This window comes from Manduca sexta, chromosome 10, assembly GCF_014839805.1.
Source record: "Manduca sexta isolate Smith_Timp_Sample1 chromosome 10, JHU_Msex_v1.0, whole genome shotgun sequence".
In the NCBI taxonomy this organism is placed as follows: domain Eukaryota; kingdom Metazoa; phylum Arthropoda; class Insecta; order Lepidoptera; family Sphingidae; genus Manduca; species Manduca sexta.
Window position 1 is genome coordinate 10,952 of NC_051124.1, and position 25,952 is coordinate 36,903.

At 37.7% G+C, this 25,952-nt stretch overlaps 2 protein-coding genes across 2 annotated transcripts; both read right to left on the reverse strand.

Moving 5' to 3' along the window:
• Positions 1-204: 204 nt before the first annotated feature.
• LOC115446227 (calexcitin-2) lies at positions 205-1,195 on the reverse strand. The gene has a single exon (XM_030172804.2). The coding sequence runs from the start codon at positions 1,147-1,149 to the stop codon at positions 577-579; it is 573 nt and encodes a 190-aa protein (XP_030028664.1). The 5' UTR covers positions 1,150-1,195; the 3' UTR covers positions 205-576.
• A 12,070-nt stretch (positions 1,196-13,265) lies between these two features.
• Positions 13,266-25,571, reverse strand: LOC119188924 (protein transport protein Sec31A-like). Its single transcript, XM_037437172.1, is given in 30 exon segments — positions 13,266-13,508; positions 13,807-13,878; positions 14,233-14,314; positions 14,316-14,359; positions 14,736-14,960; positions 15,895-16,094; positions 16,166-16,306; positions 16,472-16,639; positions 16,945-17,032; positions 17,391-17,513; positions 17,908-18,089; positions 18,267-18,464; positions 18,729-18,767; positions 18,770-18,838; positions 19,405-19,489; positions 19,769-19,825; positions 20,934-21,025; positions 21,311-21,340; positions 21,343-21,422; positions 21,601-21,701; positions 21,856-21,930; positions 22,350-22,405; positions 22,408-22,507; positions 22,974-23,123; positions 23,369-23,513; positions 23,985-24,075; positions 24,078-24,103; positions 24,574-24,656; positions 25,042-25,264; positions 25,555-25,571. Coding segments are annotated over 30 exon segments (3,222 nt in total). The 3' UTR covers positions 13,266-13,328.
• Between the last annotated feature and the right edge of the window lie 381 nt (positions 25,572-25,952).

The window sequence follows — 25,952 nt, forward strand, 5'->3', positions numbered from 1 at the left end:
CTGCAATCTCCATCTCAGCAGTCCGATCCGCACACCGCTAGACTATTGTTACGTCAGTTACATGAAATAGCGATAAAGTAATATATGTCATAACTCCTTGTTACGTACGTCAGAGGTCAGACAGTCAATCATAGCCACAAAAATTATGGGTTCTGCGGCAAAAGAGAAAGAAAATATAACTATTAGTTAAATAAAACAATTCCAATTTATTTACAATTTATTATCAAAAAATACTTATCAATTAGATTTAAATTAATACAGGCATATTACAAGATTATTAATAGAGTACTGTTTACAGTTCAGATATCGTCTATCTATTGTTAACAGAATTACAATTCATAGATTATCAGGTAACCTATACATGACAATATTTTGGGAAACCTTTTCTGCTTTAACATGATAATTTATTGAACATTATTCTATATTACATCTCGGGGCAGTGCCTTATAGTACTTTGTATTTCAGGCTCCATGTTCGTACAATTTATGTCCAAACACTGTTTATCAGCAACCTGAAGTTATCATTCAGTTGTATAAAATACATCGAGAATATTCTTATAAAGCATTCTAAATGTTATCAATGACTGTGCTTATGCAGACCGCACAAGAAACATCCGAAGATAAAATTACCGGGAGCGTCCTTGTCTTCGGTAATGAAATATTCCTTCCACAGTTCCTGGAATTCGGGCCAGGTGATGCTCTCCTTACCTGCCGCCATTTTCTTGAAGGCATCGATGCTCTCCTGCTTGTCGAGGCCGAAAGAGGCGTGCACGGATGAGAATTCTTCGCAATCGATGGAGCCATCGTTGCTAGAGTCTTCGATTTGGAAGATGCAGCGGCAGAGAAGGTCCTGCCATTCCTTGCTACTTTCAGGGTTCTTTGCGAAGTCATCCCAGAGTTGGATCCACTCGTCCTGGGATACTTTACCGTCGTTGTCCTTGTCAGCGTGGCCCTGAAGACCGGTCCAGATTGCGAGTAAGTTCTCCTCGAGAAGGTTGTAGGTGGTGTCTCCTTGTTTCCAGCCTCTCAGGGTGGCGATGGTACCGGCAGCAACTTGGAAGTCGTTCTTGTCGACATAGCCGTTTCTGTCAACGTCGAAGAAAGCGTTGAAGATGTGGAGGAGCTTCGTCTTTCTAAAGTCTGACACCATTTTTGCGTATCTATTGATTGTAGTAAACGGACGAGCCGACCGACCCTTTATATAGATTCAGCTTGCTTGGTTATCAAATTATATTTAATCAGTTTTCGCACAATTAAGTCGTTTATCATTTTTTCAAATCGGATTGAAGTTAGCAACAAGTAAGTAATCTGGTATTACGGACAATCTATATGTTTGTTAGATTAGTGATATAATATTAATAATTTGGTAAATTTTGAATTTATCTTTGCTATTGCATGAACTGGAACATCCTTTCTGAGCGTATCTGTTTTCTGAAAACACGTAAATAAATGAAACATTATTAATTATAATTGCATAATATCCTTACTTTTACAGTTACTAGTCGTATTGTATCAAAAACAAACAAGTCACTTTACAGTTCAACGGATAATAAACAATTACTTCAAAATCGACACATCAGACTTACCTAGTACTCAACCGTTCAAACAATAAAACTTTAATAACAAAACGGTGATAACATATCCTGGAAATATCCAGAGTTAAGTGAAGTGTTAATACATCAACCACGGAAGCAGAGCAATACATCAGGAAGACAAGTTTAAACAAAAGGGAGGACACATTGCTAAATGCCCTCCGGACTTGGATTGTTCCACGCATGTTTACAATATCTCCACTGTTTTTCTTTATGTAATTGGAAGTATAATGATTTGTCTAGTAGAAGAGTGGTTAAATTGGGAATTGTGAGGCTTTGGGTTCGATTCTCTGCCTTCTTAGAATGTTCTAGAAAATAAATGGTAAATCGATGTCGTTTAATTTCGATGTTTGTGATTGGTCGAGAGACCGATGAGTCAGTCACGTGTTTGTCTCTCAACCAATCATGATAAAATGATATGAAGTCGTGTCGTGGTTTTTTCCACAATCAAAGTATACAGGGCGTAGAAAAATATGTGTAATCGTTTTCAAAAATGCAGCTGATCTGTTATAGATTGTAACTTTTGTTCGATATGGCGATAGGCTTTGTTTATTTGCATATATTATAGTATGTGACTTGAATTTATGTATATTTATATAGATATGTTTATTTATTTTTTTGGTTACCTGTACATATTTTACAAAAACCGACATAAAAATCAGATGAACCCATCACTGCAACTTTTTCAACCCATTTGGACATTACAAATATTTGCACAAAATAATTACAGCAATTTGCCAAACAGTAATAAATAACACATTTGAGCATTTCTGGCCAATTTTTATGGATATAACGCAACAATAACAGGATTTGTGAAAGGTGTATCAAGTCTGCCAGTCCGGACCGGATCAGCCTTTTTGACTAAGTACTAAACCATCTCCGTGGCATGAAGCCCATGCCCAGTAGTGGGATAGTAAATACATAATACAGCCACCACCAGTATGTAACCATCTAGAAAAGACGCGCCATTGGCCTATTTCTGCCAACAAAAAATTATGTTACTTTTAATGGAACTAGTATATAGAAACTACAACACAAATCCTAGGTATACCATTTTGTGTTGTTGTGCACGCAAAACTAAATCTTTAACAATTGTCTCTTTTACAAGATAACATTTTTTTTATAAATGTGTGAGTGATGTGAGTGTGAATCTACCCCTACATAATGGCAACAAGAAAAGATCATTCAAGTCCTTTATATGTTGTTTAACTATTACAATATACATGGAAGAGACATTTCCGCAATACGACTTACACAGTTTTCAGTATAAGCGTGTTGTATTATTGCCTAAGGCTTTAATATTGTTATCTCATCAATAAATAAAGGCTATATTTTAATATATAGTAAACCCACCAGTTATCAGTTGTAAATCTTTATAGCTTGTTCATGCAATACTTTTAATGATTAGGAAATGTGTGACTTCATAATACTATATTTGCTTATTACGCGACGTATGACTGGTTAGATATCAAAGTAAGCCGCTAACCAACAATTTGCAAGGATTCTCTTGTTCCAAGAATGGCGACTAGAAATTATACTATAAAGCATTTTGTCATTCAAAGGTTAGAAGTGGTTTTGAACAGAAGTGACGGTAGGTGGTGTCAGGCACAGCAGAGACGTCGTCGACCTATGTCATCAAACACAGAGCACGAAATTGGGTAACGAAATATTACAATAGGAATTTTATTTCGGAAAAGTTCTTTATGACAGAGAAAGCCACGAGCAATGACTAGTAAATTACTTTTTTACTTTACAAAACAACCTTGAAATATATTAATTAATAATATAAAATAAAGTATGCTATTTAAAGACTGTAAATTTTATTTGTCTTATAGGTACTCACTTATCTGTCTAATAAACTAATCTACCCAAGTTATCAATAAACAAACATCATTGCATAATATTACCGCTAGTGACAAGTATGAATAAATCTTAAATAGTTAATTTCCAAAGCCTACAACAGACGTGGCCTGAGCGTGGTAGAATGTGATTGGCCGACCATCTTATCAACGCACGCAATCTATGCTTAAGCCACCCACAGTCTTTCATATTGTGTAAAAATTATTAATCATTTATTTAGAAAAACATTATTGTCATATTGTTCCAGTTTTTTTCTTCGGTTATGGTAACGTAAGGATTGAGTTCTATATTATAAGCCGAAATTATTCCGTAGATACATTAGCTATCACCATCATCATTTCAGCCGGGAATCGTCCACTGCTGGTCATAGGCCTCCCCCATTGAGCGCCACAGGGACCGGACTCCGGCGATCCTCACCAGGCCGTCAGTCCATCTCGTGGGGGGCCAACCTACGCTGCGTCTCCCGGTTCGTGGTCGCCACTCCAGAACTTTTCCGCCCCAACGGCCATCAATTCTACAAGCTATGTGCCCTGCCCACTGCCACTTGAGTTTCGCAACTCTAAGGGCTATGTCGGTTACTTTGGTTTTCTTGCGGATCTCCTTATTTCTGATTCGATCCCGCAAGGAAACTCTGACCATAGTCCTCTCCATTACCCTCTGGGTGACCTTCAGCCTTCTGATAAGGCCCATAGTGACCGACCACAATAGTAGGCAACTAAAAATACAAATGGCGAAGTGAGTGAAAAATTACGCCACTGCCTACCTCTTCGGAGATAAAAGGCGTGAGTGTATGTGTGTATGCTATCTTAATACTAACACCCACTTCTAAGAAGATCTCGGTATCATGCGAAATCCTAACTTTTTAACTTGCTTTTATAAAGGAACAAACTAACTCCCTAAGTAATTATTATTTTATACCCGTCTGGATAAAAATGTCAGCATCTATACATTAGTTGTTGTTCTTCTCATTAGGAACTTAGCATTTTGTAGTAAGAACAAAAAATAAGTTATGTGCTCTAAAAATATTCAATTTGAACGTTTTGTAAACAACAAAATATTTTTGTATTACGCTAAAAATACAATAAACATTGAATGTATCTAATCTACTTCCGTTGTTTTCACTCTAGTAATATACTGAACTATCGTGGTAACAAAATTCTTTAAGCTCGCAACACCCAAGCTTTCGGCCGCGACTGTAATGGTTTTTCGATGGCTGTACGAGATAGCGGATAGGATTTATGCGAATATTTAAATATGTGCCCGCGGCAGATTATACGCTAAATCAAACCTTAGCTAATTAGTTCTACGTTTTAATGTTGCTCTTTCGTCGTTTTGCAATGATAAACATTGAAATGGTGATTGCACCTTTATATTTTTGTATACCTTTTTAAGATTATTCTTATTTTATAACATTTCTTTCATATTAAATCGGCGATAGCCTAGTTGGGTGTGGAATGGACTGCCGAGACGAATGTCCGTAGGTTCAAATACCAAAGGCATACACCTCTAACTTAAAAAAAAAATGTGTGTATTTTTTTTAAATTATCGCTTGCTTTACCGGTGAAGAAAAACATCGTGAGGAAACCTGCATATCTGAGAAATTCTCTATAAGAATTTTGAGGGTGTGTGAAGTCTAACAATCTGCACTAGGCCAGCGTTATTGACTAAGGCCTAATCCCTCCCAGTAGTAGAGGAGGCTCGTGCACACCACTGGGACAGTATATAATACAGGGCTAATATTAGTATATATTTTTCATATTATATTCCGTACTAAGTACAAAATTCTCTTTGTAAACTTGACACACCATTTAGAAACACAGTCAAGCCGTAAAAAGCAAGTCATTACAATAGCCGTTGTTTTTATGTGTTCGTGCCTGTCCGTAAGTAACGCGCCAATAATTGCACTTTTATTACTGCGCCGTAAATTATCGCGCATCAGTATTGCCCGTAATGGCGACTTGTTTATGGTGTAGGTATTTTGAACGGGACTAAAGGTCTGAAGGAATGTATTCTGTAAATTTTTCAGCGATCATGAGCTTTTGTTTAACACCAAGCATTAGGAATAGGCAAATGAGATCTATGGAAACGGCACTGGCATAAGTTTAATCACTCTTTTATTTACCATAATTTCTGTTCATTTCTTTACAGGTGTTGGATTTCATGAGTATGGTAGTATAAGTTGGAACTCATGTGGTTTCCAAAAAAGACAATTATGTGAATCTGTAATTGTTTTTTCACCTGTAGGTGTTAAGCCAGTCTAGCCCATAAAAGAGAATTCTTTCCAAATTACGGATATTCTAGATCTAATACAGTCTATACACTTATAATATATCTTCATTTATCGTTAATTAAACCTGCACAAAACAAATAAAAACACATTTAACTAGCAATTTTCAACAGAATAACATAAACGGGGAAACCAAGAGTGAATTGAAATTTCATATGAAACTCTTACAATAGGCATACAAATGTCTGCGAGTGCCCCGAGTACCTGCCGATAGAAAACGTACGGTAAACTTACTGCTTCTTTCATTTTGTGTTTGTTTTCACAATGATTTAGTATTGCAATGGTCTGGAAAAGCCTGTTCAAATTAGCTGGGATGCTGGTTTGTTATTTTGCTTTTTTATCATGATTGGTAAAGAGAAGTTTCAATTTAATATCTATCAAGGACAGTAGGTATAATATAGAGAATACCGTAGATAAAGTAAGATAATTGTCTACTTCATTGGTGAACTCGTCAGATATATAATGAATGTAAATAGTCCCTTTTGTTTAAACGCGCTATTCTCTGAAACAACTGAATCGATTTTGAATATTTTTTACTGCTAGGGAGCTATGTAATACCCGAATGCTACAATATTCTTTAATCTAGGATACAAAATTTAACAGTAATTGTATTCATTTAAATTAATAAACCCATTTAGACGACAAAGGAAAGGTTTTCTTAGTACATTAAACAATCAATCAGCCTATGTCCGTCCACTGCTAAACGTAGGCCTCACCGTAAGCGCAAACCATTCCAGTCTTAAGCAACCCGCATCCATCCGCTACCCGCCACTTTTTTCAACATACATACATACTTAATATATTCATACAGATTTCAAAACTAATTTTCTCTGTAAAAGCGTATTATAAACTATTTCTTCACAACAAAGTTGCCGGCAAGCATTTTCTGAAGAAACCGCACATAAAACTGCAGCGTACGTGCTTTCCGACGCTCGCAATCTTGTTGGGAACGTGTTAAAATCAATTGCAGCGGCATCGGCAAGCGTGTCGCATCTTGCACGCTAGCTCCGTGCTTTTGTATTATTTTTAATCCGTCACACAATGGTCTGGAGGCACGCCGCGACCCGACCCCGTGCGCGCGGCTAATCCGAGAATATGGGTATTGGCTCCATTGTCTTACGACGAGATTCTTGATACAACTAAATGAAAATTTATCTTCTAGTTATTTGGCGTAGATCCTGCACAAAAACTCACACCAAAAATATCGAAACTGCATCATTAAAAACACTGCTCGTCCATATAATAAAAAAGATGACCTAATAATAATAATAAGTAATACCTAGTAATTTTATACTATCTCCTTCCGCCTGCAGAACCCTTTTAAATGTAACGCGATTTTCACATTGAAAATATAACTGAATGAAATGATAATCAATGGGAAAAGAACGAGATGATCCTTTTGCCATTGTGAGTATCCAGACCGTACAAGGACAAAACTCATCATCTATTCGTTATTTATTTACTGTTCTACAATAAACAACATATTATGTCTAAGTGGGTAAACAGCTAGAAATTCTCTGATGCAATGGAGACAGGTTGCGTTTCGCGCCCGATCCTCGCGTCTTGTTCGCGATGCATCTGAGCGGAACAATGCATATCCCATCGACGTGTATCGCTGGTTTACTTCGCGCACCTTGTTCTATTACAATACTCGTTTACATTATGTCTGCCTTGGGACACGGGGAACTGAGCTGCTCTTGTACATTATCGTATAAAATAGTCACTTATAAGTTTGAATAAACTTAAGTTAATATCCTAATTAATATTAGACAGGTAATTGTTATATTTCACTAAATAAAGAGACGAATGCCAATATCAAGCGTTCTATTTATTATCTCTAGAAACCACGTCCCCGAACCTTGCTACAGTACCTTCTCGTCACGCAACAGTTTTGAAAAATATCGGAGTTTAAATAATAGTGCGGAGAAAAATCTTAGCATAAATGTAGACGTTTATTTTCATAGATTTCAATCCTATATTCGTACTGTAAGCTAGACTCCATCTTCTATAGGTAAAAGTCTGCATAATTATGACTGTCAAATAATGGTTCTACATTTTACGCCCATGCCTCAATAAAAAAAATCTTAATGTAATGCTTATTCTGCTTACCTACGCGATCCCCTCTGCCTGAAATATCCTCCCCACAAAGTGTTTAAAATATAAACGCGCTATTATCGGTGTTTCAAGGCGTGCGCTTTCAAGCGATAATTGCTGGAAACAGCCGCGAGTCGCAAATGCTGACGTCTGGAGCATTTGCGTGAGTGCTGCAGCGGCTGGATTGTAATCGCAGCTATTTTAATGTAAATATAACTAAGCTCTTGAGTATGTATGTGTTTTAGTTACATTAACATACACTATACCTATTAAATGTAGAGTTAAAGTGATATTTTGGAATTCTACCTTTTTTAATCTATAGGCAAGCTAACGGTAATATCGCCCAGGAAGCTACAATTACACTGATTGCTAAAATTACGATTAGATAACAATTATGAGAAGGTGAGGACGTTCAAGCCCCCGCACAACCAAGGACGTGACTAACTACCCAATCTGCCATCCAAATGCCAGGGTTAAATAATGAACCTAACGATAGTACTACATTCAAATCAGACGTATCATTGGATCGGGGCCCTTCTTGGCTCATACCTATCTATATTAAACTAAGTGGGCACCCAAAAGCAAAAAAAATGACGCGAAGCTCCGGGCGGAGCAAAAAAGTTCCTCGGTTTTAACAGTTTCATCAGTTCGCCGCCCCTTAAGGCCAAAGTTCGTAATGCCTTGAAGGGCCCCCAACGAATTTTGGTATTGCGCTCTATAGCAAGCTACGCCACTGACTACATTGCTACAATGTTCTAAGGTTGCTACATCACCTGCTACGCGCCCGCGATCCCACATGGCCACTGTTTTTCCGTAGTATTGTAATGCTATTTGGCCCCTGTTAATGCAACAGATACTGTGGTGAGATTCTCCATACGCTCGCTCTGCTAGGTCGTGGTACCTACAATACTTACTGTTTTACCCCCTATCTTGTTAATGCAAAACAAAGTAACTCTTGTCGCTGTACTAGAATAGCTGTTAATAGATACCAATACGATTTCCTTGTCTTTAGTGTACGTTTTATTCAGAACTAGGGCCGGCAAACGCTGTCCTGCTACAGATCGTATTTTATGTAAACTACCTTTTATCTTTAGGTCTTAACAACAGTGCCATCTGAACTAAATAAACTCACATATTTCCGTTTATATCGGTTAGATGATTTCGGAGAATAGCGTGTGCGAAAAAATATTTCCATAAAAAAATATCACCTAAATTACCATTTTCCGTTGATTTTTCGAAATTATTCATTGATAGAAACCAGTGATAATTAGGAACACAACAAAAAAAATCAGTCAAGCCGGTCGATCCTTTACCAAGTGATGCTGTTATGTACGTCGCAACGGACTATTAATGAAAATTCTGAAAAATAGGCGTGCATCAAATAAAACTGCTTAATAATTTCTATAAAATATATTTTATTTAATTTACTATACATTATTTATGCAAGTATTATAATTATCTATAATATATTAATTCTCGAAGTCTTACCGTACCTATTAAACAGCGTCCGCAAAAAAAATATGAAGTGTAGCGTTGACAAAATAAAAATCCTTTTTATTGAAGTTTTTTCTTTGGAAATATGAAAAATATTTAAAACGAATAGAATTATAATTACCAAAAGTACACCTTATAGAAACTGTACTTTAAAATAATAAATGCCTCAATATGCGAAGTCGATATATTCGATAAATAAGCTCACGCCCGTATCTTAAAGGGTAGGCATAGAAAAAATTAACACAACGATGCGGCAAAATTTACCTCCGACCCTTGATGTGGGAGTCATTAAATTTCGTAAATCCAAAATACTCTACAAGTAAGGTCAACATACAAAATTACATTCGCCAACAATTTTAGTTAATATATAATTTTATTTAATAAGAAATGCAGTTCTAATGCTTTTAATTTTCCAAAAACAAAGGTCGTAACAAAATCTCTAAATCCTCTTTATTGAGTCTAGTAATCTGCTAATTCTACCTGGAGCATATTTTAAACTCTAAACGGTGCAAATGCACCTGACAGGTTAAAATAACGCTACAAAAACTTTAGTACATAGTAACTGGCAAGTGGCTATTGCCATAGTTGATCAAAGTTGGATTTGTACAATTTAATTAAGTACTATGGATGAAGAATATGGGCAAGATCCAGAAAATACACAAACGCAGACGCAGAATTCTCAAGTAGAATGAAGTCAACAAAACACTCCGGGACATTTTCCAAATATCTGGGGAAGATTGTATTTAACTAAGGCATCCTTAAATGGCAATCATTGCTGGGAAAATGCTCAAAACGCTCAGTATTTGGGTAAGAAACTAAAGTAGATGCTAATCATTATTTAGAGTGTACCTTCGTAACTTGAAGAAGCAAACGTGGATAGTCATTTTCTGGGTGATAGATCTCCACTATATCCTTTTCTTTTAATCCGGGATAATCCTTGGTCATCAATCCGACATCGACTTCCCACCCCCCGCCTTCCACCACGTCCGCGTCCACGGCCGGGTTCCCGGCCACGTCCATTTTTTGTCCACGGACATTTTCCAAATATTTTTCCAAATAAATTTTCGTTTGATTTAGATCTCATACAAGAGTTTTCTCTTGGAAGAGCTTTTTCATGCACATTTATTTTGAAAAAAAGATAAAATCAAGGAGATTCGAGGGTGTGTGAAGTCTAACAATCCGCACTAGGATAGCGTGGTGGACTCTCCCTCGACCTCCACTCTTCTGTAAGCAATAAAATTTCAAGTTTCTGACGCTAAATTTTCTAAAGACACAGATCCAATGAACAGAACAATGTTCTGTTCATTGAATTGAGAATTCTGCGTCTGCGTTTGTGTATTTTCTGGATCTTGCCCATATTCTTCATCCATAGTACTTAATTAAATTGTACAAATCCAACTTTGATCAACTATGGCAATAGCCACTTGCCAGTTACTATGTACTAAAGTTTTTGTAGCGTTATTTTAACCTGTCAGGTGCATTTGCACCGTTTAGGGTGGATTCTCAAGTAGAATGGAGTCAACAAAACACTCCGGGACATTTTCCAAATATTTGGGGAAGATTGTATTTAAATTTAAATACACATAACATACATTTTGTAACCTAAATCCAAATTTGATTAAAAGATTCGAATTTGATCAGCATTTTTTTTACTATTCATTCAGAATAAAAAAAAAAATATGAGGCGAAAATTATAGTATACCTTAGTTTAAGCAAATAATGCTTGGCTGAATTTGATGTGTTTTTATTAATTAGATTTCTTTTCATGCAAGATTACGTGTTACCATGCAAACCTGGAGTAGATAGTTTTATAAATGTATAAAATATTATTCTAGGATAAGTTAGTAATTAACAATCTATAGACTTTATTTTAATTGCATTAAAGTTTATTATGCAACGTTATTACATACCTAAAATTATTGATATATATTATATATATTTATTTCGGGCACGAGTGTGGGCCTGGGAGTCTTCAAGAATACTAAATAAAATTTATTTATATTAGTTTTTAGCTTATCTTATCAAATAAACATGTATAACACATTTTGAAGCTCTAAATGTAATGTTTATTTATTTGATAAGAATTTTGTATGTAAAAAAACTATACAATAATGATATTATATCGTAATGTCCTAGTACTGATTTGTCTATTTAGCCTCTAAGCAGGACACAATCGCTGTGGTTGAACTAAAACCGGGACCGGCCTATGCTTGATTTTGTACATTATTCTATATTTAATGGTTAATGATACGAAAAAGAAGCACTCCTGCGAAAACTGCATAACAATTGGTTAAAAAATGAGCGAGTAATTTATATTTAAAATATTGTAACGTGCAGAAGTGGGCGCGATGTGGGGACATCGCTTCATCTCTTTTTTTCGCACGCGTCGTAATTCCCGATGACGTCACATGTGGATATTTCGTCTGTTTTCTGTTTCTTGTTAATTAACACTTCCACCGAAATTCAAAGACTTATAACTTGTTGATTTTTTACCGGATTTTAATAATTCCTTCTGTGTTATAATTTATATAATGTAAATATTTGATAACAGTAAAGAACAAAAATGAGTCCGGTACCCTATTAAGACTTTCATGGTCATGAGACAAAGTCAAAGTTACAATACTCGTACATTTTACTATTATACTAAAACACACCTTCGATAAAATTCAAAAAACAGTTTATTTCAATGCCTAACATTCGGGTAAACATAAATCATTAAACGCTGTTGTGTACATACATTGTAATCAATGTAACATTGGGTATTACATGACTCAACATACTTTTATTACCTTAGACAAACGAGCAAGCGGTCCGCCTGATGATAAGCAGCATCTGCCGCCCATGGACAGCAATACCAGCACAGACAAGGTATTACCTACCTGTGTGCACCTTTAAAACCTCTATTCAAGGACAAGTCATAGCATTAGGGAATCACCGATGCAAGTCCATTCCAAAGTTTACGCATGCGCAGTTGAAATGACCGTTGAAAACTCCGCTACTACGGACAGATTCAACATAGTACGGATTATCTTCAATGCGATGGTGGTGGGGTTGTACAATGTTAGGCAAGCACTGTATTAAACTAATTACTCAGACCGCGTGGAAGAAGCGGTACAATGCAGAGATCTGATGTCTCCGCGTACCCAACTTCTTCATTATGTCCATGAGATTAAATATTTTAGGGGTAACAGGAGCAGTGTTGTGACATGTATCGATATTTTGTAAATCAAAGTAGTTGCTTATGTTTAAAATCAGACGCAAACAAGCGAGTAGTCTGGTCATTGAATATAGAAAATGTAGTTTAGTTTGAGGTAAACCATGGAAGACTATAGACTTCATCGATTGCAATTGTTATCGAGGTTTAAAAAAAACTGTATACTATGCAAGGATTATCTATCTAATTGTAGTATGTTATTGGGATTATTTTTTATTGGACATATTATTGTAAAGGTTGAATGCATCGATTATAATGAATTGCATCGTAGTGATATATTTTTTTGCCATAAAACTTTCAGAATGGTTAGATATTGTTATCGATATTTAAGTCAAGAGATTATGTATACGATCTTCGTATCAAGATAATGTTTAAACGGATATATTCGGTTGCAAGTTCTGTGAAAGTTTGTAACATAAAACTTGCATATCAGTAAAATTAGAACTACACATATGTAAAATATATTCGACCTATTTAACCGTTTTTATATCAGAACTCAGCTGAATTTCTATAATGAATAACGCAACAATATTTTTATATATGTTTGCCTTTTTTTCCTTTATACAATATCTTAATTAAAGTCGAAAAAACACGAAAAAAAAACGTTTTTTTTAAGGCTACACCTCAATTAATAATAGTAGTATAGCCGGCAAACAGCTTGAGTTGGGAGAGAGCCCCACTACGTGGTAGTGTGGTCAAGTTGTTTGCCGACTAGTACGTCGTTCGGGGGGCTACACTTCAGTAAGTATGTAGTAGTAATTGCGGTCGGCGGTCCGCCGCTGCGAGCATCATCGCTGCAGCTGCGCGGCGAGCTGCAGCAGCGCCTTGAGTCCGGGGAGGAAGGCCGCGGCGGCCGCGAAGTCCGAGCCCGACGCCAGCGCCGCCACCGTCTGCGTCGCCGAGCCGAAGTCTCCCGCCTGCACCAGCTGCGAGCAGCTGTGCAGCGCGCCCAGCGTCGCTTCCGACAACTGGGGGAAACGAGTACGCTGTATTATGTCTGACATGATGAAGTAGCGAATGAAATGTCGGGATAAAGCTAATTCTATTGGGACTGTGTCAGACGTTTGTTCGCTACATGGATAGCAACATCATAAAACTAGAATTCTCATCCATAGTTCACCCGAGTACTCTTGTAATACGGGCCCATAATTCTGGCGACTATCGAGAGACACGGTGCATTGTGATGATCAACATTATAATATATTCACTACGGTGCTCTAGTCACTAGCCTACCAAGCTACCTGCTAAGAAAAAACATACACTTACCCTGTACTCCCTCAACAGATCATAAAGTGTCTCCAGCCTCCTCTGCACATCTTCCAATTTCCTCTTCATTTGCTGCGGATAGAAATGTACATAAAACGTATATTATATAATTATGTATATTCTTCACTATAATTTTGACTATACATTAATAAAAAGCAGAGATAACCCAATGCAGTGTGAAATGGATATTCAATAAGAACATTTCATTAAAATCAATAAAACCAATTGGTCCTACGAGCCGGATGTTAAACCTAATTTGTAACAAAATAATTACCAGACTTTAATATTATAATATTTTTAACGGGATGTTATGTATTTAACGATATCTTTCATAGATATTTAAGGCCATCAAATGAAAATAATGAATTTTACAACATTAAAGTTTTAGTGAAAAGATGCAACAATAGAAAAGAATGGTATATTGACCACATTGACAGCTTTGGTGGCGCAGTCTGCCCGCAGCGAGTCGAACACCTGCTGCAGCACGAGGTGTTCCTCCGGCAGCGGCGCGCTTCTGCACCGGCGCCGGCTCCACAGGCGCAGGCGCCTCCGTCTGACGAAACAATATTATTATTTATTTATTTTTACTAGACCTATTACTAAGAGAATTTAGGCCTGGGGTTAATTTTTACTCATCGTCAGCCAATTTTCGTCACTCGCCAACCTAATGAAACCGGTAAGGTGTTGAGATAACCAAGGTGGGATAAATAATATTAATGAGATTTTTTAAATCGAATTAAATATAACACTAAAGTTGTACGCGAATTAAATTAGTTATCGGTGTAACATTAGAATCGTTCTCTTTCATTTACCGTCATTGCCCAGTAATTTTGCCGTGACAACTTAAAAATATGAAAATCAGAATAAAAAATCATAGTATACAAATCTATAGTATCTTAATAACTAAAACATAAAACGAAACAACTCACATGCTGTTGGTACGCCGGCTGCATCGCAGGTGGGTACTGTTGATACTGCTGCTCCTGGTACTGCTGGCCGGGGTGCTGGCCGGGGTACTGTTGCCCAGGGTACTGTTGCGGCGGGTACTGTCCCGGGTACTGCGCGGGCGCAGGCGCGAGCGGTACGTGTTGCGGCTCCACGCCGAACAGCGGGTGAGTGATCGGCGCTTGAGAGGTGGGTGCTTCTTGTTTAGGCTGCAATATACATTTATTTATAGTATACATTTATTTGAATTTTTTTTATGTATACAGTTGTATGAAATGAGCACCTCACCTAACGGTAAGCAATGCGCTCAGCATTGCGATATTAGATGATAAGGGTCATAATACAATGTCATTTAAACCTCACAAATAAACATTATGTTACACACCCAGGATATTGTGTAAAGTATAAGTTTGAAATGACAACGAATCGCTCAAGCTTTTTATTTATCACAAAGGATGGTAGTCAGTCTTATATGAAGATATTAAATGATAACAGATCTTAATTTTTTAGCACACACTTATCTTATTTTCAAAAATGTTTGTTATAACCAAAATACAACAAAAATCAAACAAATTGAAAACAACAAACGCCAAACAAAAGAATGAAACAACTGTTTTAATACAATAAACTAAATGAACATAAAAAATGAACTTAAAAGTATAGTTATCGAAAAATACATCAGAATTCTTCACTTTATGCCAACTCTCACTCAAAGTCAAGTTTGTATTTAAAAGTATAACCAACTCGATTAACTCGGCATATCACTACAACACTCGTCACACTAAAACATCGATAAAAACTATCGTCAAGTCGATCACGTCGACCATGTACCTCACTCGACTGTCGCCTGTGGCGTATCACATTGGCCCATTTGCGGGTACCCGCGTGGAGGGCCGACATTTCCTCGGTACCTAGGTACTGGATCTGTATATTGATCAATGCGCAATTTTGGGTACCTTTGTGGCTGTGTAATTTTACAAATATGTTGGGTATAAATAAATAGATTATTTAAATAAATAGGTATAAAGTAATAATAATATTATAACATAAAACATCTACAAAGAAAAACACCGTGATCTAAACTTAAAATCGAAAAAATCTCCAATAATGTCGTTAATTTGAGAAATCAATAAAATACCTTACCTTAGGCTTAGACGTGACCATCGGTGGGTCGTTCCATCCAGCGGGGGCCGGCTTCGAGTGCGGCGGGGGTTCAACCGCCTGCTGGGCCCCGTAATACCCTCCGTTCACTGCTGGATTCATCGGCGCCGGATTTAACGGGCGGGATTTAACGGATTCATCGGATTTAACGGCGCAGGGTTTAATGGGTTCATTGGATTTAACTGCGGAGGATTCAGGTTCATAGAGTTGACCGGGTTGATCGGTGCGAAGGTGTTAGGAACGCCCGGGATACTCGCGCTGCTGTACTGGTCAGGTAAGGGGCTGTTGAAGCCGCCGTATGGCTGTGTTTGGTTGTTATAGCTGTACTGGTTGTACATAGGCGCCGCTGCCACTGAAGGGTCCACTTTGTATTTAGAACGGCTGGGCAGACCACCTGGAATGAATGAAACTTGATGTTGCTACTCTGAATGAACAATTAACTCATATTTTTAGGACTAATGATTTTTTAATCTCGCAGGTGGTTCAGATCAAGCAAAGTTGGAAAATGATCCAACAAGTTTTAAGGCTATTGTTGACAACTACAGAATTAGTGACTCACCATGAGGCCCGACGCTGGCCGGCCTCGCTGGCTGTTGTGGCGGTTGCGGTAGCTGCGGTTGCAGTGGCTGTAATGGCTGTGTTGGCGGTGGTTGCGGTTGCTGTTGGTGCGGCTGATATTGACGCTGCTGGTACGGCACGCCCGAACTGAACCTTGCTGCCACGCTGGCTGTTCGAATGGGGCTGCTGGAGGAATTCAAGTAGTGTCAATTGGTCCAGCTCATAATAGAAACAAAATTCATGTGAATAACTGAGTAAACCTATCACTTTACTGTCAACTAATAAGCGGCTGCCAGAAGTCCTATGAGGACTTCAATGGACGTGAAATAAAGTGTATTTCATATACCTCAGACAATTGATCGGTTAAAAGGAACATATACTATAATAAGGAGGTTTTCCCTTAGATATGTGTATTCATAAGCATGGTCGTTAGTTTTGTCCGAGAGGCGGGTGAGTAGAGTAAGTAGGTGTAACCTGTGGTGCTGAAGGGGTTGTGTTCGTGCAGCGGCGCGCGCGAGTGCGAGCTCGCGGTGCGCGCGCGGGGCTGCGCCGGCGCCGCCACCTGCCGACGACATGCAGGTGTTACACGGATTTACTCTTATTTATTACAAACAACGAACTTAAAGGTCACATAAATATTTAACTCAATAAATATATGAAGTTTATTATTCCAATACATAGTTTTTTTTTTTAAATATTTATTTAAGGAGCTTGGTCGTTATTTCGCGACTATGACGCTTACATAGTTTATTCGATTGATAGTGTTTATCCATATATATATTTTTTATGATTTCACTATGGCTGATGTTAATCATATTTACCTATAATTGGCAACAAACAATATGACTCGAAATATATTGATGAGATACGATGAGTAATATAACCGACCTGTCGTGTTGTCTGTTTCATGGCGAGCGCGCCCTCGAGCCTGTCCGGAGCGGGTGCGCGGGCAAGTCTGCTAGCGCCAGTAGCGCGCTGTGCAGACAGCCCTGCGCCGCGAGACGACTTGCGTATTCACACACCGCCGGGTCGCCGCCATCCGACTGTTATAGATATATACTTACATCATTCAATTCAAATTTCTGTTAAATTATTGTTTTTTTTTTTCTTTTTATATTTTTTTTGTTGTTTTTATGTGTGTGTAGAAAAAAAATGGTTTAACATTGATTATAATTCTAGCTGAATACTTGTTTATTATATTATATAAAATTAACCTTTTAAATATGAAGTGATTCAGTAAAATTTTAATTGTTAATAATATGGAAAGATTGATTCGGTTTGGGTGATACTAATATGTAATAGACTTTGCATTGCCTGTGTATAAAAAATTACAGAACAAGTTATGTAATTTTTTTCTTTATTTTTGCATCTTTTTTATAAATGATAGTTTGAATTATATTGTGCAAATGTGCTGTCTTTGTTTCTGTGTGTGTGTACCTGCAGCGCGCGTCCCCTTAACACAGCGGCTCTCCGCAGCAGCAGCGCCAGCGCAGCGCGTTGTCCGCGCCCCATCCCCCCTCTCGCCGCCCGCGTAGGGCTGGCCCCACACACGTAGCACAACGTCGCCGCCGCAGAGAGGGCAGGGTCCGACTCCTGCGACAACTTGTCGCCCAACATCTCTGCACAAACATTACGATTAATTCACTTTACATGTTTAGATAGTAGAGTATCATTCTCATATTTAACTACGTTGAATCCACTAAATATCGGTGTATAGAGAACTGATTGTTTATCGAACACAATTCCAAACTTCAAACTGACCAAAAAGCCTACATCATCGCCTTATAAAAACTAACCACAATAATGTTCCAGCGTCTCCGCATCACAGTGCGTGAGCAGGGTGGCGAGCGTGTCCTTCCAGCAGGCCGGCGCGGCGGACTGCACGAGCTGGTCCCAGCGCGACTGCAGCAGACTGCCCGCCAGCAGCGACACCGGGTCACCGCTGGTGGCGTTGAGGTGGTACTTCTGGACTTTGTATACTAAATCTTGGCTACCTATAAAGTAAAAAAAAATATAGTGACAAATTTTACCGCTTTAGGCCATGTTTTATATTTATGGTGATCAAAATGTAAATAGTGAAGTCTGCTACTCGCCAGAGGGAGTCGACGGACAGTGAAAGACTTCATGAGAAAATTAATGAGGCGACAACCTCTGAAATCACGTAAAATAAATTTTTATAATGGTGTTGAAATTTATTGCTATTCAACTATGAAGTCATCATACTCGAAAAAATAATAGCACATTTATAATGTAGTTACCGAGCGAGGCGACAATCATGGCGTCGGAGACCGCCCCGCGTCGAGGCACAGCTCCACCGCCTCCTCCAGGTTGCCGCACACCAGCGCGCGACAGATCAGGCTCGTCATGTCTGCACATACAGTACCAACATTAACATTTGTCACTGAACATATGCCTTTACTTCTGGGCCTTATATATATATGGACCACACTACAGGTGGCTCGGAGAGAATGCCCATGGTGTTAGTGCGCCTGCAAACCTTGTGTACAAATTCCATTAAATAAATAGAATGCAATGTATTCATGTGTATAATCTCTAAATAATAATAATAATCATAATATCAGCCCTGTATTATATACTTGCCCACTGCTGAGCACGGGCCTCCGACACTACTGAGAGGGATTAGGCCTTAGTCCACCACGCTGGCCTAGTGCGGGTTGGTAGACTTCACACCTTCGAAATTCCTATAGAGAACTTCTCAGATGTGCAGGTTTCCTCACGATGTTTTCCTTCACCGTTATAGCGAACAATAAATTCACAAAGAATAATCACAACTTTTTTATAAATGAAACTTTGCTATTGGTCTTCGGTGGCATTTACAGTGTCTACAGACATGTTAAAGCTTTTTGATAATCGTATGGACCATTACAATTTCCTTTAATCAATGTGTTGAAATAAAAAGAACTATAGACGCACCTTCCCCGTTGGGTATCGCCACGTTATTGGCTGAAGACGTGATTTCGATGTTTGCTAGCTTCCTCTCGATCAGTGTGTGCGCGTCCTGAAAAAGAAATCATAACTATAGCCTAAGGAGCGAATCGCTTTTCCCCAGAAACTAATTATGAATTTCTAAAACAGAATGAACAAGAAATAACTAGAAACTAAGTCGCCATATATCATATTAGAATATTTACACAACCAAAAAATGTAATTTAAAAAAAAAAAAATTGTAAAAATTTTCAATATATTTTTGTTTGTATATTTACTACATGGTGTTCACAAAAAATATCTTCTGACAAATGACAGCTGTCACACTGACAGCGCCACCTGTCAAACTCACCGACAGGTCCGTGCTGGTGTCCGTGGACAGCTCGGCCTCCGTCTCCGTGGACTCGCCCTGCGTCGTGAGGGTCAAGCGAGGCGTTAGTGACAAACGTGGTGCGTATAGCGAGTTAGTGGCGGGTTAGTACACAACACCGGCGGACAGTAAGAGACAATGAATAATATGTTGAAGTATAAAAATGAGTTTAAATATATAAAGAAGAAAAACAAACATTCAGATAATATAAGCAGTCTGAAGTTAACACAAATCGATCAACATTTCTTAGCACACTGTATAACACAATCTACACATAGCCTTTATGAATACAGGATGTTCAATAATCGAAATTATTTAGCGGTCAAGTATATTATCTACTTAATGCTTGTCATGTTAGCCGGCTAACATGACAGTTACATGACATTACGCGTGTCAGGGGAATATAACCTTATTATTAATTACATAATAAGGTTATTTTAATTTTTTCATTGACAGAATTACATTCTAGATACGATACTCTAGATTGTCTACGACATCAATGGTTAGCTCAGTCCATTTTCATACATTTTGTTTCGGCTAAGTCACAGTGCGGTTTAATTAAATATGTTATTCGCAGTTGAAAAAATGTAATAATTAACATGGATATTTCTGCCAAAATTTCGTCATATTAAATTTTAAAGGCAGAAATATCCCTGATTATTAATTATGTTTACGTTTTTCTTTCAACTGCGAGAACTAATCACTAACTAGACGTGAATTTAAATTTTACTTAGGCCAGGTTAAACAGCAAAACAAAAAAATGGACCTTGAGCTACCACCTTAATATAATTGTCTCACAGAAAACAATCAAATCACATATTTTTGTCAAATTAGTATGGTGAATCAGATTGCCACAAGCTCAAATCATTTGGAAAGGTGTTTATATCATTACTTATCTAGATTAAAATAACACTGATGTTAAAACATTGATATGTTGGACTCTATTTAAAGCATAGCAATATCACCACACTACCACCACAGTGTGTACCACAAATATATTATACCCATAAATATCCCGCTTTAACACATATTAACAAAGAAAAAATTATCGCACCACAATGCTTAGTGCTAGTTTTTCTTACAATTGCATTAACATTTGTTGCAATAGGTTAAAATTTAGCACAAGGCACCCTGTTTGCTTACTCACCCTGCTAAGAGCTGCGAGGTCTGGCTGTTGTCCATCGCCGGCGTTAACTGCTGCACTCTTGAACTTCGATGGGATTTCATCTTGTTTGAATCCTGTAACAAAATGTTTTTTAGTTCAATAGATTATTTAAGGACATAGCAAATTCACTCCACTGCATGTGACGGTTAGTGTAGTGGCGTCATGACAGGCTATTGTCGCTAGTCAACAGAATTACGCCGGCCTGTTAAAAGCGTATATACGCGGCAAAACCCTCGAAACCGGCACACTCTTGCATAATAGATTATAATAATTCCAGCCCAATATTATACATGTCCCACTTCTGGGATTAGGGCGTGGGCCTCTTTTGGTATTTGTAGAAATTATTATTAATATCTCACCTAATAAATTGAGCACTTCAGTGCGGAATGTGGCAAGAAATTGGCTCTCAGGAAGAACCACACGTATCGTTCGTTTTGATCCATCGCCGCGTCGCCCTTCTGCCGGCAGTATCTGCAAGTAAACGGATGTTGAACGGAGTTCAGTCAAGAATTTACGGATGAAAACCACTCTCGTTTGTTGACTGTGTTAATTTAAGATTGAATATAATACAAATCGAAATATATTCAATTATTTTATATCCGTTATCCAGTTCGAAGGACCACAACTAGTAAATACTGTAGGTACTCACTCTGCGAGTTTCTCCGTGGAGCCTGGTTCCTGACTGATACTCGAACCCAACACGGAATCCAATTCAGCCGCCTGCTCCACGATCTCTGGCTCGCTTACTACCTAAAAGACAAGACAAAGTATCTGTAATTTTTTTTGTAAGTTAAAACAGGCTGGATTCATTTCAATGCAGTATTAAATTTTATTGTAAGCGAAAATCGATACAAACAAAATTCTACATAAATAATGTCTGTTACACTTAGTAATAAATATTTACCTGGCTAATGTAGACAAGTTTCTGCGGGCCGGTCTCTTGCGGACATTTCTCGAATGTCAACAATTTACCGCCGAACTGCAACAAAAAACAAAATCATAAAAATTATATGGATAGAATGAATATCTTAACAAGGCAACCTGTTTGCTGCAGCAGTTAATTTGTTAATGTCATTTTGCCACATTATCCTGACCACAATCAATAAGTTGGAGTTGTGATTTAAATATCATTAAGTTTACAATACTCTCAAAAAGAATGTGGGTCATAAAAATATTTATCAATACACAAAAAATCCACTTCTTATTTTTCAGAGATTCGCTCGCGTTAGAAAACTATTGGAATATAGACATAAATCCTGTGCAACCAAACTTCACGCTATGGTCTGTCAAAATTATTTCTTCCTTATACCTGTCTTTTACATTATAACTAGCAATTATTACAAATAGTAGTTTATTTATTACAACAAAAACAGTAACCAGAACACCATGTATACTCACTGCAAACTTAGCGGCGGAGGGTCGTTTGAGCCAGGCGGGCGGCGTGGGCGGCTGGTGGTGGGCGGCGGCGGGGCGGGGGCGCGCGCCACGGCGGGCAGCTGGCTGAACGACGCCGCGCCGCCGAACGACTCCACTATGCTGCTCGTCGCCGCCGGACTCTGCGGGAGACACAACCAACGTGAATAAACATGAATATACATCAAAGTAATCTAGTAATAGCTTGCTTAGGTTTTCAAGCTAATGAAGGCTACAAAATTTTAAACTACTTAAGAAATCAATATTTGAGTTTTGAGAAAATCATCTACAATGTATAATATGTAATGTGTTTGTGTATATAATCAGAAACCAAGCCTAAATTACATTTTGTCAACTTTAAATGGATATACAGTAAACAACATGTGTAGCTGAACAAATTCAAAACTTCAAATAAATATACACTCGCGATCTTACCAATATTTATTTTTACTTTACTGCACACAAAGAAAAAATAATCTATTTAACTTAACAGGAGCTATTTTTGTGGCTGACTGTAGTGGCTGTAACTCTGACTAACTTGATATGTATAGACTTTAAGTACTACATTATGATAACATAATGAAAATGATAATATAATGAAACACTGACGACATCAGGCCTGGCGCCGCCGAGCAGGCAGTGCACGGCCACGTGCTGGTCGAACGACGCCGCCGACAGCAGGTTCGGGTCCCGCGGGCACCACGACACCTCGAACACCCACTGCTGCTGCTCGCTGATCTCCGACAGGATCTCGCCGCCCTGCAAACAATATAACACCATGTAGAATATACAGAATGTTTCAAAAATTTGTGTTCTTTTTAGTTCATTAAAATGTACAAATAAATTGCCTACACATAACCCTTTACTAATAAACGTTAATTATATTAAAAAAGAATGTCAGTGACAAGAGTCACAAAGGCATAAGTGACAAATCTCTCTCTGTCTCGCTCTAAAAGTTACACCACTCAAGCAATTATTTGTTATGGTCGAATAAATATTCTCACCGGTTTAGTGTTATTAGGGTTCCAGCACAGCACTCTGCCGTCCTTCCCGCCAGAGAGCAGCATGTCAGGGTCCTGTCTACACCACGAGACAGCCATCACGCCTTTGTTGTGACCTTCCAGCGTGGCCAATGGTGACGCTGCCAACCTAGAAATTGTATAGTGCTAGCTAAGTAAGGGGCCGTTCAAGTATTACGTAACGCTATTTGGGAGGAGGGGGTCTTGTAAAACGTTACGATGTTAGGGGCGGGAGGGGATTCGTACGTAAGCGTTATGTAACATTGTTTTTATTTTAAAACAATAACAAAGGTATTTTAAAAATCTTCAAAAATTGCATTACGTAATACTTGAACGGCCCCTAAGTTGATTTCAGCGATAGCGTAAAAAATTGCATTATATACTGGCGTTGGCGAAGAACACGTTTTAACAAAAAATTAATAAATACGATGTTATAAAATATCCCTAAAGAAACATTTTATTCAGCAAAGTTACTTTGATCAATCAACCTCATCATTAAATCAGTCTAACCTGTAATCTACATAATATTTGTTACCTACTATGTGTTCTGTCCAAAATTATATGCAAGATTTGTGAAAATTTTAACTTGTAGAGTACTCACCTCAAATCCCATAGTTGTATGACGGGCACCTGGTCGTCTTCCGAGGCGATGCACAGCTGCGTCGCGACTGACGGGTGCCACGCCAGCGCTGCCACTCCCCCGTGCGGGACTGCGAGTCACTGGGGAGCGAGAAGTTTTCATTAGCAGCTTCTGAATTTAATTAATTTAATTTACTCTCAATATCATGTGCCAGCCTTTATCCTCCAAGATGTGGTATAGTATAAGAACTGTTGTTTTCAATAAAACATACCAATATTTTTTTTTGGATCCATCGCAAATATTTACCACTCAACAAAAAAAAATATGAGATCCATCCAAAGGACTTCTTTGGTTCATTCTCGGGATCGAATCGTAGATTAAAATATGAGGTTGTTTTTTAAAACAGCCGTTAATAAACACTTCATTCAACGAATTTCTAATCTTCCCATTATGGTGGGTATGTGATGGACTTTTGGCTTACAGGTACAAAATTCAATGTCTAAAATTTTTGTTTGTAATTTAATTATTGAATTTTAATTACCAATAGATGTTTTTCTTAATTTACACGGCCACAAGACTAATGAGCCAATAAAAACTTGATATTTAATACCTTAATTTCATAATAGGCTCATTCTTCCTCAGATCCCACACGACGCATCTCGTCGCAAATGTGGAGCCCAGTATGTGTTGTACCTACAAAAAAAACGTTTCAGGTAATTTCATCAAGAAGTAGAGTATTATATTCTCTAATTTCGATACATATACTTACAATTCACACATATACTGGTACACCTGACTTCTCTCGCATTTAATAGTCCTTATCAGTATAAAACAGTAGCAAAATTCATCTAATAAAAATCCCTAACTACCACAATGAAAATCGCGTAAAAAATTGTACCAGCTGATTAGGTGATTAAATTCTAACAGACCTGTCGTAAGTACTTAAAATGAATTATATGCCAGTTTTAACTAGTTGGTTGTAAGAACTTTATCTTTGTTTTAAATGCTTGTTGAAATGGAAATATCTTTTTAACTTCTATTACAAATAATATCCACTCTGAATCTCGATCCATCTGACCTGTTGGTTCCACGCGAGCCCCTGCACATGGTCGTACGGCTGGTTCCTGGTACCAGGCGCCATCGGCTGGCTAGTGTTGTTTAAGTCCCAGATGTAAATCTCGCTGTCGGACGCGCCTGACGCGAGCAAGTTCTTCTGGTACGGGTTGATATCCAGCGCTGACACATGTCCTGGAAATATGAAAATAACATTAGCCCCATTCTTCAGTTCAGTAAAAGCATCCCTAATTTTAGTTTATCACATTAGATTATAGAATAGTTGGCTTTGTTGGTAAATAGAACATATCGACACTAAGTTTCATACATAATTAAAATCAGGACATTTTTCCATGCTTTTTTAATCTAGCTAAAATTTTTCGAAAAAAATCTTGCATACGTCAACCAGCCTGTCTACCATCGATATTTACATAAAAAGCTGTCTGATCAAAATAATTTTTTTAAAGATTGTAAATACATGATAGACTTTTAAGATCATTGCACATTAACAGTTTGAGAAGTAATGCAATAGTCATACAGCAATATGGTGACCATCTATTGAACATACACTAACAGATTATATTAATTTAGATGAGTGACATTTTGTCCAACACTTAACATAATATGATGTATTTTTGGTAAACACAAGCATGTTATATACTTATATAAAACTTTAACCTAATTAAACATTGGACAACTGATAACATTTCCATTATCAATGGACAGTGGAGAACATCATTCAGTATGTTATTTCATACTAGGTAATAAGCAGTCAGTAATCAGTATCATATATCTTTTATATTTAAAACAGTCCAATAAAATGCAATAAATGATATTTGTATTTTTGCCTGTGACTTATAAGGAACCCCAAAAATTGTTAAATAGATTTGAATAAAATTTATTACATGAATAGACTGTGTCCTGTATTAACATATA

Excerpts from the sequence above, each read along its gene's own strand:
- LOC115446227 (XM_030172804.2), bottom strand. The coding sequence starts at position 1,149 with ATGGTGTCAGACTTTAGAAAGACGAAGCTCCTCCACATCTTCAACGCT.